The sequence below is a fragment of the Triticum urartu genome, chromosome 7A, assembly GCF_056163025.1.
Source record: "Triticum urartu cultivar PI428250 chromosome 7A, HENAU_Tu73, whole genome shotgun sequence".
Taxonomy (NCBI): domain Eukaryota; kingdom Viridiplantae; phylum Streptophyta; class Magnoliopsida; order Poales; family Poaceae; genus Triticum; species Triticum urartu.
Genome location: NC_141879.1, coordinates 570,668,476 through 570,687,950, shown reverse-complemented (window position 1 = coordinate 570,687,950; position 19,475 = coordinate 570,668,476). Strand labels below are relative to the sequence as shown.

The following is a 19,475-nucleotide window of genomic DNA, read 5'->3' as shown; positions in this document are numbered from 1 at the left end:
ACAAGAGATCTTTAACAATAGCAATATTAGGTTCTATTTTAACTTGCTCAGGAGGTGTATAAGTTCTAATATTGCTTTTACAGACAATAGTTGAAGCTTTAGCATGATCCTTTATTCTAACAGGGAAAGGTGGTTTCTCAACATAAGAAGTAGGAACAATAGGATCATTATAAGTGATAGTCTTTTCTTCAACTTTAATAGGTGCAGTTACTTTTACTTCTATGGGAGGATGATATTTAAACCACTTCTCCTTAGGGAGATCAACATAAGTAGCAAAAGATTCACAGAAAGAAGCTACTATCTCAGAGTCAAGTCCATATTTAGTGCTAAACTTATGGAAAATATCGGTATCCATAAAAGATTTAACACAATCAAACTTAGGTGTCATACCTGACTCCTTACCTTCGTCGAGGTCCCAATATTCAGAGTTGTGTTTAATTCTATCCAATAAATTCCATCTGAATCCAATAGTCTTCATCATAATAGAGCCAGGACAAGAAGTATCGAGCATGGTGCGATTGTTATCAGAAAGCCGAGCATATAAATTTTGGAATAATCATTTCTCTTGAGAGCTCATGGTTGGGGCATGAATATAACATTGATTTAAGCCTCCCCCAAGCTTGAGCGATGCTTTCCCCTTCGCGAGGCCAGAAATTATATATATATATATATATATATATATATAATTGCGATCACGATGAACAAGATGCATAGGGTAATACTTTTGATGAAATTCCAACTTCAATCTTTTATAGTCCCATGATCTCATATCATCACATAGCCTGTACCATATCAATGCGTCTCCCTTCAAAGATAAAGGGAAGACCTTCTTCTTAGCAACATCATCGGGTATACCTGCAAGCTTAAATAATCCACAAACTTCATTCACATATATTAAGTGCTCATCAGGATGCTTTGTTCCATCTCCTGTAAAAGGGTTAGCTAGCAGTCTTTCCATCATACCCGTAGGAAATTCAAAAGGAGTTTCATTTTCAATTGGTTCAGTAGGTTGAGGAGCAACTCTTTGCTCTACTGGATGGGGTGAAGATACCCCGAACAAGCCCCTCTGAGAATTACTTTCCATAGTAACAAGTGACAGTAAATTTCAGCACACAATATAAATTTTTCCTTACCAAATTCCACTTACCAAAGGCGCTACACTCCCCGGCAACGGCGCCAAAAAAGAGTCTTGATGACCCACAAGTATAGTGGATCTATCGTAGTCCTTTTGATAAGTAAGAGTGTCGAACCCAACGAGGAGTAGAAGGAAATGATAAGCGGTTTTCAGCAAGGTATTCTCTGCAAGTACTGAAATAAGTGGTAACAGATAGTTTTGTGATAGGATAATTTGTAACGAGCAATAAGTAACAAAAGTAAATAAAGTGCAGCAAGATGGCCCAATCCTTTTGTAGCAAAGGACAAGCCGGAACAAACTCTTATAATAGGAAAAGCGCTCCCGAGGACACATGGGAATATCGTCAGGCTAGTTTTCATCACGTTCATATGATTCGCGTTCGATACTTTGATAATTTGATATGTGGGTGGACCGGTGCTTGGGTGTTGTTCTTACTTGAACAAGCATCCCACTTATGATTAACCTCTATTGCAAGCATCCTCAACTACAACAAAAGTATTAAGGTAAAACTAACCATAGCATGAAACATATGGATCCAAATCAGCCCCTTACGAAGCAACGCATAAACTAGGGTTTAAGCTTCTGTCACTCTAGCAACCCATCATCTACTTATTACTTCCCAATGCCTTCCTCTAGGCCCAAATAATGGTGAAGTGTTATGTAGTCGACGTTCACATAACACCACTAGAGGCTAGACAACATACATCTTATCAAAATATCAAACGAATACCACGTGCACGTGACTACTAATAGCAAGACTTCTCCCTTGTCCTCAGGAACGAACGTAATTACTCACAAAGCATATTCATGTTCATAATCAGAGGGGTAATAATATGCATATAGGATCTGAACATATAATCTTCCACCAATTAAACCAACTAGCATCAACTACAGGGAGTAATTAACACTACTAGCAACCTACTAGCACCAATCCCGGACTTGGAGACAAGAATTGGATACAAGAGATGAACTAGGGTTTCGAGATGAGATGGTGCTGATGAAGATGTTGATGGAGATTGCCCTCTTCCGATGACAGGAGCGTTGGTGATGATGATGGCGATGATTTCCCCCTCCTGGAGGGAAGTTTCCCCGGCAGAACAGCCCTGCCGGAGCTCTAGATTGGATCCGCCAAGGTTCCGCCTCGTAGCGGCGGAGTCTCATCCCGAAAAGTTCCTTCTTATTTTTTTCTCATCGAAAGACCTCATATAGGAGAAGATGGGCGTCGGAGAGCCACCAGGGGGCCCACGAGGTAGGGGCGCGCCCTAGGGGGGCGCCCCCCACCCTCGTGAGAAGGGTGTGGGCCCCTGGCCTTCATCTTTGGCAAGGATTTTTCTTTATTTATTTTAAGACGTTCCGTTGAGTTTCAGGACTTTTGGAGTTGCACAGAATAGGTCTCTAATATTTGCTCCTTTTCCAGACCAGAATTCCAGCTGCCGGCATTCTCCCTCCTTATGTAAACCTTGTAAAATAAGAGAGAATAGCCATAAGTATTGTGACATAAAGTGAAATAACAGTCCATAATGCAATAAATATCGATATAAAAGCATGATGCAAAATGGACGTATCAACCACACACTGGAGTAGGGTATTACACCACATCCGTGGCCCGAACCAGTATAAACCTCGTGTCCTTTGTGTGTTCTCCTTTCCAGCCTAGATTTCTTGCGAGCCATAGAAGCGCGAGTCGGTAGGGGAAAGATCTCCGTGTGCACCCCAGAGTTCGAACCTTAAGGGTCTGTCGGAACCCGAAATCCGACATTCCTTTTCTTCGAAACCCTAAAAAAGGCAAAAAAAACATCAATTCTGGGCTGGGCCTCCGGTTAATAGGTTAGTCCCAAAAATAATATAAAAGTGGAAAATAAAGCCCAATAATGTCCAAAATAGTAGATAATATAGCATGGAGCAGTCAAAAATTATAGATACATTGGAGACATATCAGGAAATAGGGTAGACGGTCGTGGATCGTCCAAGCGGTCGAGGGTCGAGGATCGCCGATGGGTCGAGAGGTTGCCTAGTGTCAAAGTATTGAAGAAATCCATGGCTTCATCATTAGCTGAAAGTAACCGGGGCATGATGGTATGAAGTTGTGCAAAGTTATTTTGGAACGGAGTCCCGGATAGGATAATTCGCTTTTTTGTACGAAGTTATGCAAAGGCCTTCCAAATAGCGATATTCGGAAGGCTCTTGCTGAACTTTGTACGAAAAAGCGAATTATCCTATCTGGGACTCCGTTCCAGAACAACTTTGCAGAACTTCGTACCATCATGCGCCTGTTACTTTCGCCTAATGATGAAGACATGGCTTTGTTGAATCCTTTGACACTAGACAAACGTGACATGAGGGGGTCGAGGGTCGGGAAATAGGGTCGAGGGTCGTGGATCGCGGAGCAGTTGAGGGTCGAGGGTCCAGATTTATCAAGAATGCCCCCATTATGGATGTGCACAAGTTGATCCAAACCCTAGAAGCGCTGCCGAGGCCACCCAAATTTACCAAGTTAAAAGAGCGTTGTCGTTGAGGCCACCCCGAACCCTTGAAGCATTGCCGAGGCCACCCCAAACCCTAGAGAAGCGTCGAGGCCACTAATATGATTCCTTGTTGTGATTAGCTAGCTAGGTCTATGTTTGCCACTAATATATCCATCTGTCATGTTTGTATAATAATTGCCATGTTCTAATACTTGCAAAAACTATGGAGCACGGCCGAGATGAGGAAGCATATCAGGTGTTGGGGGACATAATCGCAGCCGGAGCTGATGTATTGTCGTATCTCAACGATGGTCTGGAAGGACAAGGTGAAGAAGCAGGCTACGGTTATAGAACAATGGAGGAGGAAGGACATCATTATGAAGGATCCGGTGCCCGAATGCCGGTGGAAGAAGGACACCGTCATGATGGCTCCGGTGACCGAACGGAGTCCGGCTAGGTATATATATATATATTAAGCCTATGCTGACTATAGCTAATTGATGCATTAATTGTTTTGGTATGTACACATATTAACTCTCTTCTTTATTCTTTTCTAGCCCTCCAGATCGAGCAACACTTCGGTAACGAGACGAGGCCCGAAGAAAAAGTTGCGCCAGGATGAAAGGTTCACGATCACAGCAATCGCGCGCGATGGCCAACCGATTGAACCCATCCGGACCAAGGAGGCATTTTCTGCTCAGTGCGGGGTTCTTGTTAGGGACATGATCCCGATCAGCATCCACCAATGGTATAAGCCTAAGAACGAAGACCCTGAGGTGTCTTATGTCAACGATAGGCAGAAAGATGATCTTTGGACCGCACTGAAGGCAAATTTCACCCTGCCGCCAGAGGAGGATCCGGAGAAGCCAGCTATAGAGCCATTGGTCAAGTCTCATGCTCTTAAGAAGATGGCAGATCTACTCAGGAGGTGGAAGAATGAGCTGAAAACAAAGTTTGTCGACAAAGAAAAGACACCAGAATTCAACGGCCGGTTTGAGAAGATCAGAGATCACTAGGACGCATTTTTGGCCCACAAGACATCGGACAAGAGTAAGAAGATGTTAGCGACAAACAAGATAAATGCTGTGAAGAAGGAGCATCACCATCGCACGGGGTCAGTTGGCTACCTCAAAGCCGGCGGTTGTGGGCAAAGGCTGAGAATGACCTGCTTGATAAAGGGGTCGAACCAGAGACATTGAACTGGCTAGACCGTTCAAGGACTTGGTTCTTCGGGGTTGGCGAAACCTTGGACCCTGAAATAGGGAAGTGCGTTTGGATGAATGAGCAACTGTGAATACCCGTCATGAAGCTTCGGGAGTATATCGCCGCAGCGCAGGAAGGGACGTTCGTTCCCGACAGAGAAAACGACGAGCTCACAATGGCCCTCGGGAATCCTGAGCACCCTGGACGGACACGAGGCACGCCAGGCTCCATTTCGTAGAAGGCTGGGTTTCCATACGCAGGCGGTTACAAAGGCCAGGAGAGAAGGAGGGCAGTGGAGCAGACCCAACTGCAGGCGCTGCATGCAAGGGTAAAAGCGCTAGAGGAACGAGAAGCAGTTCACAGCAAGCGACCTGCCGAAGCCACCCCGCCATCTCAATGGAGAAGCAGCGTGGCTTCCACCGAGCTGCTTCAGGATCCTGTCTTCATGGCTCCTGCTAGCTACCCCGTGGATGCTATCACGGAGTCTCAACATTGCCACCTTGTGACGCAATGGCAGAACTTCAAAGTCAAGGCGGCTGTCGGCTCTGTTGCACCTCCTGAACCCGGCGCAACTTTTCACTTCCGGCCAATTCCAGAAGGATGTGCTAGGGTGATGGTGGATGAAATAATGGAGGGATTTGATGAGCTCGAGCTTGACCACCCTACCGGTGAAGGGGAGACTCGGTTGGGTTCTGCTCTGAAGACTCCATGTCTATGGTGGAAGGAGCTCATCAACCTTCCAAACTGGATGCCTCCGCCTCCTCCTCCTCCTCCGGCAAGTCAGGGCACTCCGCCTCCTCCTCCGGCGAGTGATTAGGGCACTCCGCCTCCTTCTCCAGCGCGTAGCGGCTGTCGGTGTCAAAACCGGCAGATCTCGGGGTAGGGGGTCCCGAGCTATGGATTCTTAGATCAATGGTAACAGGAACAAAGGAGACGATGTTTTACCCAGGTTCGGGCCCTCTTGATGGAGGTAAAACCCTACGTCCTGCTCTTGTTTATATTGATGAAATATCAAGTACAGAGTTGATCTACTGCGAGATCATATGTTGTGGTCTAAAACCTGAGGGTATGATGAATAATGTCATAATAATCTATCGACTAGCCTGGCCTCGGCTTATATAATGTACCAAGGGCCTAGGATAACAAGATTCCTAGTCAAATACGTTGGTGGAGAGGAGTCCTTGTCTTGATCACCAAGTCTTGTAAAATACTCCTTGTATGTGGCATGGGCTGCCCGAAGTGGCCCATGAGTGGACCGCCATGGGGGTCCTCGGCCCAATCCACCTGTTCGGGAGACGATGTGGTGAGTACCCCCTAGTCCAGGACACCATCAGTAACCCCTGAACCGGTCTTCAAGTTGGGGACGCTCCTTGGTTCTTTCAAACTGTTCTTCGTCTTCGGTCGTCGATCTTGAAAACTGGTTCAACAAATCTTCTCATCTCCTATCTTGAGGATTGCCGAGCTAAATCTGAAGATCTCACCCGTCGGGTATCCGAGGAGCCATTTAAGTCTTTGGCCTTTATCAATGCCTGGTTTATTTTTATGCCACACCTCGGGTTTGAAGTGTTTGTCATGCGGCAGGGTTCTCTTGCATCCGAGCTCCATCGTCGGACTGCATTCGAGGTATCTTTTTATAGCCGAGCACCAACGCCGGACCGCTTCCAAGCTCCAACACCGGAATGTATCCGAGCTCCAACGCCGGACTGTATCCGAGCTCTAGCGCTGGACTGTATCCGAGCTCTAGCGCCGGACTATATCCGAGGTGTCATAGATCACCTTGGCTTGAAAAAGTTTGAAGGGGGTTATCTGAGTTTAACGCTGAAAAGTTCTCTATGGAACGAGCCATTCGAATCCGAGCTTTATGCCGGACTACTTCCGAGCTCCAACGATGGTCAGCGTCCGAGGTCTTGTAAACTACCTCGGTCTTTTAAAAGATTGAACGAATTTAGCCGAGCTAAATGCTGGAAATGCCCTCTATGGAGCCATCCACTAGCGCCCGAGCTTTATGCCGGACTGCTTCTGAGGTGGTGCACCATCCCGACCGCGGGCTGATTTTTTGTGAATATTTTTGATTGGTGCAATTTATTTTCTACCGAGATATATAGCCAGTATATGTATATCCAGTAGCCCTCAAGGTGTGTGTCGGTCTAAAACCCGAGATGCACCTGAAGGAAAACATAAAATTGTTGATCCTAGTAGCCCCTGAGACTCATGTCAATTTGCAAAATCGGCCTGAGGATCAACTCCAAGCTCGACAGCATACATAGGAATAGGAATGCAGTGTAATATATTAGAAATAATGATCGACAGACGGGCCCCTGAGAGAGGGTCATGAGAAATCGCTGTGATATATTAGCTTGATGCGGGATAAGTCCCAGATGGTATGTATTGTTGTCCGAAGACGCTCTTGTCCATAGTTCGGTCATGTTGAACACTGAGCACTTTGAATTTTATGCATTGAATAGGCAATGCAGTAGCCGCCGAGACACTAGTCGGGTGGCAACACCAGACCAGGGGATCAATGTACCCCTTTAATATTAGTGAATGATAAGCCCGAAGCCCAGTAGCCCCGAGCCTTAATGCGGGCACGAGTGGCCGAATTAAGGATCGATATCCAGAGTAAAATCACAAATTATGTGTAATGATTCTATGTATCCAAGTACATTACATCATTAATGCTCGGATCCGCATTGTACAAAACTTTGTTGACCGACTATCAGCTTCAACCTCCTCGGCCATAAGCCGATGAGTGTTTGTCCTACTTTATAAAGCCTTTCCAAGGGCAAAGTTTTACGACAAACAAGGCAATCCGGCCATATGGTTTTATAAACAAAGGTATGCGGGGATATATGTTATATTACTTTTGAATGTAAGAAACATCATCCAAGGAAAATAGTCTCACTATCGGTTCCTTTCTTTGGGTTGTCATGCTGATCATGATAATGAAACCTCACCTCCGATCAATGTGGGAGGAAAATATTGAGGATGTAGCTTGGGGAAAGTTCCTGAACTATGTAGTCCATAGCGAACCTAAATTTTCACTTCCGTCGTTGCCGACCAATTATATCCTTTAAGATCGCTAGCTTTCGGCTTCACCCAATCTGAGGTACTAACTCGGATGACCCGGTAGTAACAATCACAGGGGTGCTCCCTTTACCGCCTAGCTGAACAATCGGGAACGTAGGGGTAAGCGCAGGAGCCAGGCAACCCAGCTTGGCCAAAATCTGAAGTCAGATTGATGCATACTTATGGCTTTATAACGATGATTACAGAAGGTAGCCCTCGTATCTAAAATACGAACACCGATGATATATTTATTTTGATTCCGTTGCGACCGTTTATCACTTGAAAGTGGCCCATCGTCGGCTTCCACCCCCTTGTAGATGCTACGCAGGGTGTTTCCGCAATAACAGGACAACCCTTAGCCGACGTCTCGGTGCCCGAAGGCGGTTGTGTTAGCAGAAACGAGGCAATCAGATATGCGGGCTTTATAACTTTCACTTAGTCATAGGAGCTTTAAACTGGGGAAGCTAGCTACGAGCCCCCGGTTAGTGTTCGGCACTGACCAAATTCTAGCCATTATCACTTCGGCCAATGTTATGAAAGGCCCATCGTTTAACACGGGGTAATTGGTATCGATCTATAGTTTGATACCGTCAACGGGTCGCTGACCAGTTTACGCCCATTGTGACAGTCAGTTTTCGGCTTTCTCCACTAAGATGCTTAACCATTTGAGCTAGAAGCACAATTGTAGTGGTTCTCCCTTTGCACACCTAGTCGAACAAAGCGGAACGTAGGAGGCAAGCACAGGAGCCGGGCAACCCAACTATTGACCAAAGACACAATTCGAAACCGATGCATATATAGCAATATCCGAGAACTTTTGTGCCGAATCTCTAAAGGTGTCCAGCTGCACTATGAGACTTATGATGGAAAAAAACAAATAGTTTAAAAGTGCCATAGGCTTGAAAAACCAAAAAACTTCAGTAAAAACTTTACGCCCGAACTAAATTAAGTCATTTGGTGCCAATCCAAAATTTCATCTTACTTTTGTGCTTCTGTCATGCATTAATATAACACATCCGATCTCAAGACTTCAAGCGGGTCAGTCTATGACTGCAACCTCCTATCCCGAAGGCGGAGTACTGCTCGTTGGACCAGTTTAACGAACTAAATCGAGCAGTCACTAGAGAGAAAATGGACAATCCGGCTATTGACCACACACTCGCGTCGAAAAAGGAGTGATAGAAAAAGATTTTGAAACGACTAGAAAGAAAACACATTTGCTATAAAACGGCTCATATAAATTTAAGAGCCCCCAGTAAACTTGGGTAAAAGAATTTTATGTATAATGCTTGTATGTACCGAAGTACTTATATCATATCTGTGTTCACCCGAACTTTTAAACGCGTCTTAACCGACCGTTGCCTTCTCCCTCTTCGGTCAAGGGACGAAAAGTTTTATGTACTCCACCTGTCGAGAATATCGACGGTGCTTCCGATAACCAGGCAATCAGGCCATAAGGCTGTAACAGACAAAGCGCGCCTAGAGAACTTATGTTATATTACTGACGAAGTGTAAGCAGCATCTTCGAAGAAAATAGTACCCCCATCGATACCTTTCTTCGGTTGCTCATTGTTACTATGAGACTTGTGCAATAGATTTTTGTACTCATGAGTTCCGTTGTGTGCCGACCATGATTGAAAACAATAAGAGCTCTAGCTTTCGGCTTCACCCAGTCTGGGGTCCAAGCTCAGATGACCCGATAGTGACAATCGCAGAGGTGCTCCCTTTACTCGCTAGACGAACAATCGGGAACATAGGGGTAAACACAGGAGTAAGGCAACCCAGCTTGCGGAACGCTTAAGTCAACATGGTGCATATTGTGGCGTAATACATGAACAAGGAACGAAGCCATACAAGTATAATCATATGCAAGAGGAAAAGTTTCATAAAGGAACCCCCCAAGTAAACAGGGTATTTGAATTTGTGTGTCACAAACAAAGTTTTGACAAGGAAGTTTTTCACAAACAACTTTTTGCCAAAAAAGTATAATGCTTAAACCGAACAAAATTGAAAACTAAAAGTTTTTGAGCATGAAAGCGACTTAGCTGGTTGATGTGCTCGGTATTGATGACGCGGTCCGAGCTTACGGCGGGATGAGCTCCCAGCCCCCAAGCCGATCCCGAGGTGGTAGAGCAAAGAGCTCGACACTCTGAAGTGGCGACATAGCACGGCCGATGCAGGCCGGCTGTGTGACGCCGAAGTACCCGGCGTGGGTTAATGAAGTGACGACGAAGCCCCTAGTCCAGCTGAGGTGACGTGGTATGTCGATACGCCGAGGTGACAGCGCTGCCCAATCCGGATCATTTACCTGTGCACAGAAGATAGTGCAAGCCAGAGATAATAGTAATAATAATAATAATTTTTTTTAAAAGGATCCATGATTAATAATTTATGCAAAGTGAGTAATAAAAGAAATATGGCCTGTGTGCTGAACACTCAATGAGGTAGAGCTCCCTAAGCGATGCCGAATTCTGAGGCAACCGAACATGACGGTATGGCAATTCGACCAACAAGGTGACCACGCGAGCCGATTTTGGCTGATTGGGACGACGACGTCGTCTTGCTGAAGTGACCGTGCACAGTCGAAGTCGATTACCTACATATGTAAAATAGTGTAGCCAACAATAATAATATAAATATATAAAAATCCTCGCGTAATTAATTTACGCAAAATAATTTATTTAAAGATATGTGGCCTGGCGCCGAAGTCAATGTCGATGCAGGGCGTCGGCGTGATGTGGTAAAGGCGTGGCAAAGCCGAACCACCATGCGACCTCGTTAATGCGGCCACCATTTGATAGACCTGTGTACAGATGATGCAACAAGTCAGAGTAATAGTTCATCGGGAAAAATAAACCCAAACAAGCAAAAAACACTAGGATTAATAGCACCTGGTTTTTTAGCAATCCGAAGAAAGGTGACCCTCAAAATTGGGACTCGATCCGCACACCCATTGCCTGATGAGCGATAAAGCGACGACATGACGATGCTGGCAAAGGTTGGCTCGCTGAGGCAAAGCCCCCGGGCTAGCTCGTGACGAAGTTGGTCGGCTGGTGACACCGAAGTCACCGTAGTATGTTGATGAAGAAATAGCAAAGTCCCCGATCCAGCCGAGGTGTCGAAGCCTCCATGTCAGCTGATGAGTCGAAGCAGGTCGGCTGGTGATGCCGAAGTCAGCGGAGTAGGTTTGATGAAGATATGTGAAGCCCCAGGTCCAGCTGAGGTGACGGAGCAGGTCGGTAAGGAGATATTGCAGCTGCCGTGTCAGCCGAGGTGTTGAAGTAGTTCGGCGTGATGGACATCGGCTTGAAGAAGCAACAGTGCGGCCATGCCGACGCAGGTCGTAATTTGTGACGCGGTCAATGTTGGCTTGATGAAGTGACCGTGCGGCGATGTCGGTGTGCCTGCTCCGTGTGATCCATGGGATGGCGATGTTGGTGATGATTTATCCTTTGTAATTCTGAACTCTTGTTCGGCTCTCCGAGATGATGATCCGAAGAAGTTGAGCTCGGCTCAACAAAGCAACGACGTGTCTAGTGCAGGTCGGCAGCCGTGAATCAATATTGCCGGACTGGTTTGACACCAGCATGACGGTGAAGATTACCTCCTAAAAGGAGCAAAAATTGTAAGCATGTGTTCGAAAACAAAACACAATACCCTAGAAAAAGATTTTTTTCAAAAAGGTTATCCAATATCTCGTTCATGAAGAGAGATGAACTCAGGTCGGGTTCGTGTTCGCGCAGAAAACAGATCCGAAAAGGGATGCACTAATCGGAAGGTTCCCAGAGTTTGAACGGTCGGATCGGGTTGAAATTTTGAGAGGTGGTAGATATGGAAATTCTGCAGCTATTGAACGATTGGATCTTCCAATTAACATCCGAGCTGGGCTCTGAACACCACGCCCTAAACTCGTCCTGATTCCCGTCCAGACTTGACAGAGTTCCGGTATATCGGAGATTGGCGGATATTACTCCATCGGAACGTGACGAAATTTTACAGGGTTGTTGTAGACTCAATTCCGCATAATTTCACCAAAGGAATCATCAAAGCGATGCTCGAGGAGGTGGTGGCAGCGGATACAAGTTTGCTATCTGGAAGAATAGCACGGTCGCCCGAGGGCAATGTTGACGTTGACCCCCGAGCTCCAAGGATGATTCCTCCATGATCATAATAAAGATCGGAGTTGATGTTTGATGAAGGCCCTCGTCCAAACATGACGATTGGAGACAGGACACAGTCCTTGGTCAAGCCAAGGTGACCGGTCGAGCCGGCGGCGAAGACGCCGACTTCGTAATTGATCTGCAGGTGAGCCATTGATCTTTTGCCGATCACACAGCGGATCTCTCAATAAAAGCACCATTGTCGGTGTCAAAACCGGCAGATCTCGAGGTAGGGGCCCCGAGTTGTGGATTCTCCGAACAATGGTAACAGGAACGAAGGAGACGATGTTTCACCCAGGTTTGGGCCCTCTTGATGGAGGTAAAACCCTACGTCCTGCTCTTGTTTATATTGATGGAATATCAAGTACAGAGTTGATCTACCGCGAGATCATATGTTGTGGTCTAAAACCTGAGGGTATGATGAATAATGTCATAATAATCTATCGACTAGCCTGGCCTCGGCTTATATAATGTACCAGAGGCCTAGGATAACAAGAGTCCTAGTCGAATACGTGGGTGGAGAGGAGTCCTTGTCTTGATCACCAAATCTTGTGAAATACTCCTTGTATGCGGCATGGGCTGCCCGAAGTGACCCATGAGTGAACCGCCATGGGGTCCTCGGCCCGATGCACTTGGTCGGGAGACGATGTGGTGAATACCCCCTAGTCCAGGACACCGTCAGCGGCACTCCGCCTCCTTCTCCTCCTACGCCGGCGTGCCCGAGCAGCCCGCCTCCTTGTCTGCCTCGTCAGCAAGGTCGAAAGAGAGCCGACACCGCTCCGGCTGCTCTGTCTGCTCCGCCTCGTAAGCAAGGAAAGAAGACAGCCGCAGCCGCTCCGTCTGCTCCGGTGTCTAGCAGTACATCCAGAGGCGGGAGGCAATTCAGATTTAGTCCATCTCTAAAGCCTCTAGAGAAGTTACCATACGAGATGACCGAGAAGGAAAACGCGGAGATCTGTCAAGCCCAAGTGAGGGAGTTCTTTGAAACGCAAAGAGCTAAGAAACATCCACCTCCAAAGGAGAAGATAGATCCGGTGAAAGCAAAGCGCACTATCGATGCCCTCAAGAAACCACCACCATCTCCGCCGAAAACTAACTATGAGTGCATTATTGAAAGGTCATATATCGAAGCGGAGCGGTCGGGAAGTACTATCAGTGATCGAAGGTTAGCAGAACAACGAGCTAGGAAAAAAATTGCCAAGCTGGCGAACAAGCGAACCAATCATGCCCCTCGCTCAAGGTGTCTAGCGATATCGTCGCTAATCATACAGTGATTTTTCCCGGTACCAATCTTGGAGACTACCTGCACGACAATGCACATTATGATACAATGGAGGTGGACGAACACAAATACCAGTACGGGAAGCCTCTCATCAAGATGGAAGTCCTCTAACAACGATGATGCGAAGATTTCATGATTGGTACACGAAAACCTGCAGAGAGTCTGGGGGGAAGGATACTTTGACGCTAAGAGTTAGAGAGGAGCACGACCTCGTTGGAATTAAACTGTTGTCTGTTCCATTTAAGGAGTTCTTCTAGTGGTTCAATCAAAAGGCCCTCGATACATTAACGGTCACTTGCTACCGTCTGTGAGTACTACTTCTGTCACTAAGTCTATATATATAGCTCAGCTCTTTCATTGCATGTATATATAATTATCCTCACTATATTATGCAGATTGAAGATCGTCGAATGGAGAAAAGCTGAAATCTATGATATTGGGTTCATTAACACAAATCTCATAGATGAATATACGGTTAAATTTCATATCGAAGACACCGAGGCCAACTTGCTATGATCGTTGCTTCAAAATCAAAACAAAGATAAAATACTCTTTCCTTACAACTTCAAGTGAGTGTTACTATCTTGTGCATATTCAGTTTCCCTTATTGCTTGAGGTTATAGTAATGTAATTGATGAGTTATGCATGCGTGTGCAGGTTCCATTATATTCTCCTAGAGATTAAGCCTTGAGCAGGGACTAGTAACCGTCTTAGACTCGAGATGAAAATCTCCCGAGGACTATGCGGACATGACTAAAATTCTCGAGAAGTAAGTTCAATCGATCATTATCGCACCATATCAAATTTTTTTGTTCATTTCCTGATATCAAGTATTTGTTTTCTTTGCCTCGCAGGGTTTGGAAAATATTCACCGCACAAACTCTGGGACTGCTCGGGGAGCTGCGATGGACATACCCGAAAGTAAGTAGTACTAGCTAGCTAGTTTCGCGCATCTCGATCCCGTTGATTCTAGCTACTTTCATCAATACCATTTATAATGCTTCCTTATCAGTTTGATTGACCTCTATTTCTCGTAAAGTGCTTGTGGCAGGAACCCAGGAATGATTACTGTGGATACTACGTTTACGAGTTCACCTACAACGCGACTTGCAAAAAAACCCGAGGCTACTCTAAAAGACAATTTGATGTGCGTAAGCAATAATATTCACAATTCCATTTTATTACCATCATTTGTGTTGAGTTTCATTCACATATATGTATTGACCCCCTTCTTCAAATTAGATGTGGCAGATGCGGAATGAACTCCTACTACAAGATCACATCAAAGCAATTCAAGAGGAATTGGCGGGATTCTTTCTTGACCACGTCATCAATAAAGCCGGAGAATACCATGTAGAGCTTGAGTTCAGATGCTAGGGGACTGTAAGAGATCTTACATTGTATATATATGTAGCCAGCAGCGTCGGATAGATATACGAAAACTTGTTGTTCGACCAATCTCTCGGAGAAGGAGAGGTCGATCACTTCTCTCTGTATATGTTCATGACGATCTTCTGTACTTAATTGTTTCCTTCATTTGCTTACTAGCTAGCGTGTCGAGTCCTCTCTATACGTATAGTATGTAGCGTCGACCAAGCACGGAGATAAGAGAGGACACTTCTCTCTATTAGCTAGCTAATACAATATATGAAACCCCTAAATTAACCCTACAATCCCCCCCCCCTCAGAAAAAAACAAAAACCCTAACCCCTGAACTGCTGAGGCGTGGAAGCTTATTGGTCCTGGTTGGTGCTACCAACCGGGACAAAAGGCCCCCCTGCCTGGGCAAGCCGCAGCAGCCACGTGGAGGCCCATCTGTCCCGGTTGATGTAAGAACCGGGACTAAAGGTGTTGGGCTTTAGTACCGACCCTTTAGTCCCGGTTGCCGAACCGGGACAACTGGGCCTTATGAACCGGGACAAATAGGCCTTTTTTATTAGTATAGGCTCATGGTGTACTGTCTGGGGCCAGTGGCCATGCCTAGATTTACCATCAACAAACACTTGCATCAGAGGCGTGGGATCGTCGGAGCGTCTCAATGAGATTTTGGCGGTACCGTTTCCTCTCGCCATTTGAGCTCCGGTTGACGTCACTTTAGCGTCTGGACCACGTGCGCTTGCATTATGGCTGAACACCTGCTCGGCGTGGATTATTGTTGCTCCTTTTTTTCTATCTGCCTTGACATAGCTTCGGTCTTGTATGACTTTGTTAGTTGTTGGTGTGATTTTTTTTTGTGCATTCGTGTTGATTGTGTGCATCCTAACTATGCAAAGGTCGGGTGTGAGATCTTTGTATTTGTATCCTCTTGATGCTCTATATTGAACTAGTAAAATCTACCCTTTGTCGACAAAAAGTACCTGAAGAATAAATGAAATGTCTCTATGATGTGAACAACACAAAAAAAAATGATCTTGGGATAACTAGCGCTCTTTATCAAGGGATATTCACATTGAATTATTCTTAGTGATATACTTTGGACCCCAAGGTTGGGGACACCAAAAGACACCACAAACATAGGAGCATTTTTCAAGAAATTGCATTCTCCTTGACCAGAACTTAGCTTTTGATTTCATGGATTATATATTTCAAATGATCATAGGCATCCTCTTAAGATCAATAGGAAAGTTGCACATTTTCTCCCTCTATTGAAAATCTTATCAACCATGTTTTAAGAGATCGGAATTTCAGAATGGATATAGAGCACGAATAACAGAATCTATAACTTCTGCAAAGGAGTTGCAAGCCCCTACCTCAAAACCACATATCGAAAGAGCTAAGAGTACTATGCCTAAGAAAATAATGAAAGCACTTCTTCCTCCAAGAACAACAACTCAAGAAAAGCTTGATAATAAGAGCACAAATGATACAATGGGATGCTTCCTTCAATCTCCAACTCAGCTCAATATGTATAGCTCTTGAGATAAGCTTGTATGTTCAATAAAAGCTCAAACAAGATCATGATCAGATCAAGTTTTCCACAAGAAAAGCTCTTCTCCTCCCGTCAGGCGTCCGATCCCCGATGGCCTCAAGGCCATGGGGATGTGGAGGATCTTGGCCCCCCGCCAGCGGGAGGGTCCCCGTTCTCGTTCTTGTTATTAGGTTTTGCGTCTTGGTTGGGGCTATGTGGCGGCAACGATAATGCCCCTTAGTAGAAATAATGTCTCACATGTTCTATCTTTATGGTGCGTCTAGCATCGTCGTAGGGCGTGTTGAGGTGTGTCTCCATCAGATCTCGCGGGATTCGGTCGGTGTTGGCCTTCGGTGGATCTGTTTGGATCCGGTCTAATCTACGACTTTCTTCATCGGCGCTGGTTGCTACTCTAGTGCATTGGTCCTATGGGGCCTTAGCACGACGACTTTCCGTCTGTCTACTACAACAAGATTTATCCAGCGATGGTACTGTTATGATTGATTATGAATAGATTGAAAGTTTCTCGAAAAAAAAAACATATCATTGTTTAAACTGGTATGATTGCATTATGACAAAACAAACGACATGCAAGGCCATGCTTTCACAAAAACAAAAACAAAAAACAATGCAAGGCCACGGTGCTTCATGAGAAAATGTTGGCTACACGCCTATGCGTACATGGACAAGGCCCGAAATGCAGGAGGGATGGTCTTGTCATCAGAGGAAGGTGCGCATGCTCCTAGGAAGCACCTTCTCGTATCTGTCGAGGTCAGCCTCGTAACGGGAAGGACTGCGGCAAAAATCGTCGTCGTCTTCCTCCGAATCCTGGAGCCACGGGGAGTAGTAGACCGGACTGATGGACCAGGAACGCCAGATTTCTTCCTCTGTGCGAGCGAACCTAGGGCTTTGAACCTCGAGGTGGCAGTCATGGGTCGAGTCGCTGGGGAGTCGCAGCGTTTTGATACGGGCGCACTTCTCTCGCAGCAGCGTGCCCTCGTCATTGCCGCCGCTGTCGTCGCCGTCCATTTTGACATTGAAGCAATGGCGTATGTCCAGAGACTCCAGGCGCGGGCAGTTGTCCAAGATGGCTGCCAGCCCTTTGTTGGTGAGGTCGTTGGCCACGAGCTGCAGCGAGCGCAGCTCATGCATGGCTGCAATCCCCTCGGCATCGGCGTCATTGTTGCCCCATTTCTGTTCTTGGAAGTATTGTTTGTTCATCCTGAAATGCTTCAGCTGTGGGCATGCTCGCCCAAGAACCTCGTACACCTCAGGATATAGAGAGCCAGAGCAATCCACTAGTAGCTCTGGACACTCAGATAGCTCGAGCTCCTCGAGCAGAGCAAACCTTGTTATTAGCTCTGCAAACTCGTCGAGTGAGATGCCATCGCATGAGATGAGGCGAAGGCTCTTCAAACAGGGAGCCCTGCAAAGATAAAAACAGGGGCATGGAAAATGTTCAGATTTTTTTTATAAAGCGAATATATAGCTACAGTTGTGCAGCTTAACAACTAACGACCGCTAAAATAAAACAATTCAACAAAAGGAATAGAGAACAGGGCATTGTGAAAGCGTTTGATCACAGATTCATGCTTGGACAATATTTACCTACAAATATATATGTTTCTTTTTTTTGCATTACTCGGATGAAATCAGGTGTCAGTTCAACCAAGTAGAGTCTACATTTCAAAGTTAAAATTAAGACCCTGATAAATGCCACACGTGTGACACGAACACATGGCAACTCCGAACATTTTTTATGGCAAATTTGATGATGTGAGGATGTCAACTTTCTTTTTGATGGCAAGTTTCAGTTTTTTGGGGTTTTTTTTCCGGATGACAACTTTAGCTGTAAATAACGTCAGGGCGGGACAGCTTCGTGCCACAGGTGTGGCATTTATTATTTAGGTAAAATTATTCAAAGCATAAGTTGACCAACAAATTTCAGTTAGCGTCAGTATTCATCTCTTTAAGTCTTAACTCGTATTTGAAGTTCAGTCCATTTAACAGTTATCAAATAGTCTGAACTCATATCTGAAGTTCATCCATTTAACAGAATCGAATATATATTTTCTACACGTAGCTATCTCCCCTCTCTGAAATCTAAACAATTCCAAATTCCACAAACAATTATTATGGGCGACAGTCAACAAAAATATAACTATTATGGGCAGCTGAACAAAGAATTTTGTGTGTGCTCTGTATTTCCTAGAATATGTATTTTTGGTTCTGGTTTGCATTGTTTCAGAAACAAATTTTCTGGTTAAAGATATATGTGAAAACAATTGACATGATGATAAAAACCAAAGTTATATGTAAAATTTTGAATGTTAAGTGCAATTAACAGCATATACTATGTAGTAGCCAGAACCAAAAATCAACAAAAGATCAAGGGATGAAGCCATATGCCTAGGCTAGCTAACAAGGGAAAATCGTAAATTTAGATTTAAACGAAACACAAAAATAAACCTGAACGATAATAATAAATTAATACTTAATTAAGTGGAATTAACACGTGATCGAGTTTGTAGGTGCTCAACTCCTCGCTGAGGTACAGCAGGAACCCGGCGTCGCCGGCGTACTCGCCGCAGAACGCCTCGCACTGCCCCGCGCTGCGGCGCACGGCGTCGCAGGCGATCCCCTGGCGGTTGATGCGGGAGGAGAGATCCGCGTTGCCGCGCATGACGATGCGGCGCCATAGCGCGGGCTCGTCCCGCGCCGCGCGGCGCCAGGAGCTGCACACCTGGTCGGCGGCCATCAGGATGTCGATGTGGTCGAGTTTGTGGAAGACGGCCAAGATCGCGTCCAGCGGCATGTCCGCCCAGCTCCTCGTCTCCGCCGCCGCCTCCTTGCGGCGGCGCCGACGGGGCCCGCGACGGCGGCGAGAGGAGGAGGGCATGGCGTGGCGTGCGTTGGGAGGGAAAGGGTTTGGGAAGGCAGGATCCGAGTACTACTATTTGTTGCGTGTAACCGCCTAGGACTGGTCCTCCGGTGTGCCCTGTTCTCATGGCTTGCATGCATTGACTTTGCATGCGCGTAACTATGCATGGGAGTTTATTGCCTCGATTAAGGTTAATTTGGTGTGTCTTCAGGAGACTAAACTCGATGTAATCCACCAATATATGGTTATGTGATGTTTAGGGTGATTGTTGGATGGCTTTGCCTATTTGCCGGCAAATGAGACTCGAGGCTTGTGATACTACCTTCTGGAGGTTGACAATGTTGTGCTCGGCGCTAACTACTTTACTGGTCCTGT

At 45.8% G+C, this 19,475-nt stretch overlaps 1 protein-coding gene across 1 annotated transcript; it reads right to left on the bottom strand.

Moving 5' to 3' along the window:
- Nucleotides 1-16,762: 16,762 nt before the first annotated feature.
- Nucleotides 16,763-19,206, bottom strand: LOC125522643 (F-box protein SKIP19). Its single transcript, XM_048687691.2, has 2 exons — nucleotides 18,760-19,206; nucleotides 16,763-17,645 (listed from the first exon to the last, which is right to left on the bottom strand). Exons 1-2 carry the CDS (start codon nucleotides 19,116-19,118, stop codon nucleotides 16,940-16,942), a joined length of 1,065 nt encoding a protein of 354 aa, XP_048543648.2. The 5' UTR covers nucleotides 19,119-19,206; the 3' UTR covers nucleotides 16,763-16,939.
- Nucleotides 19,207-19,475: the final 269 nt, after the last annotated feature.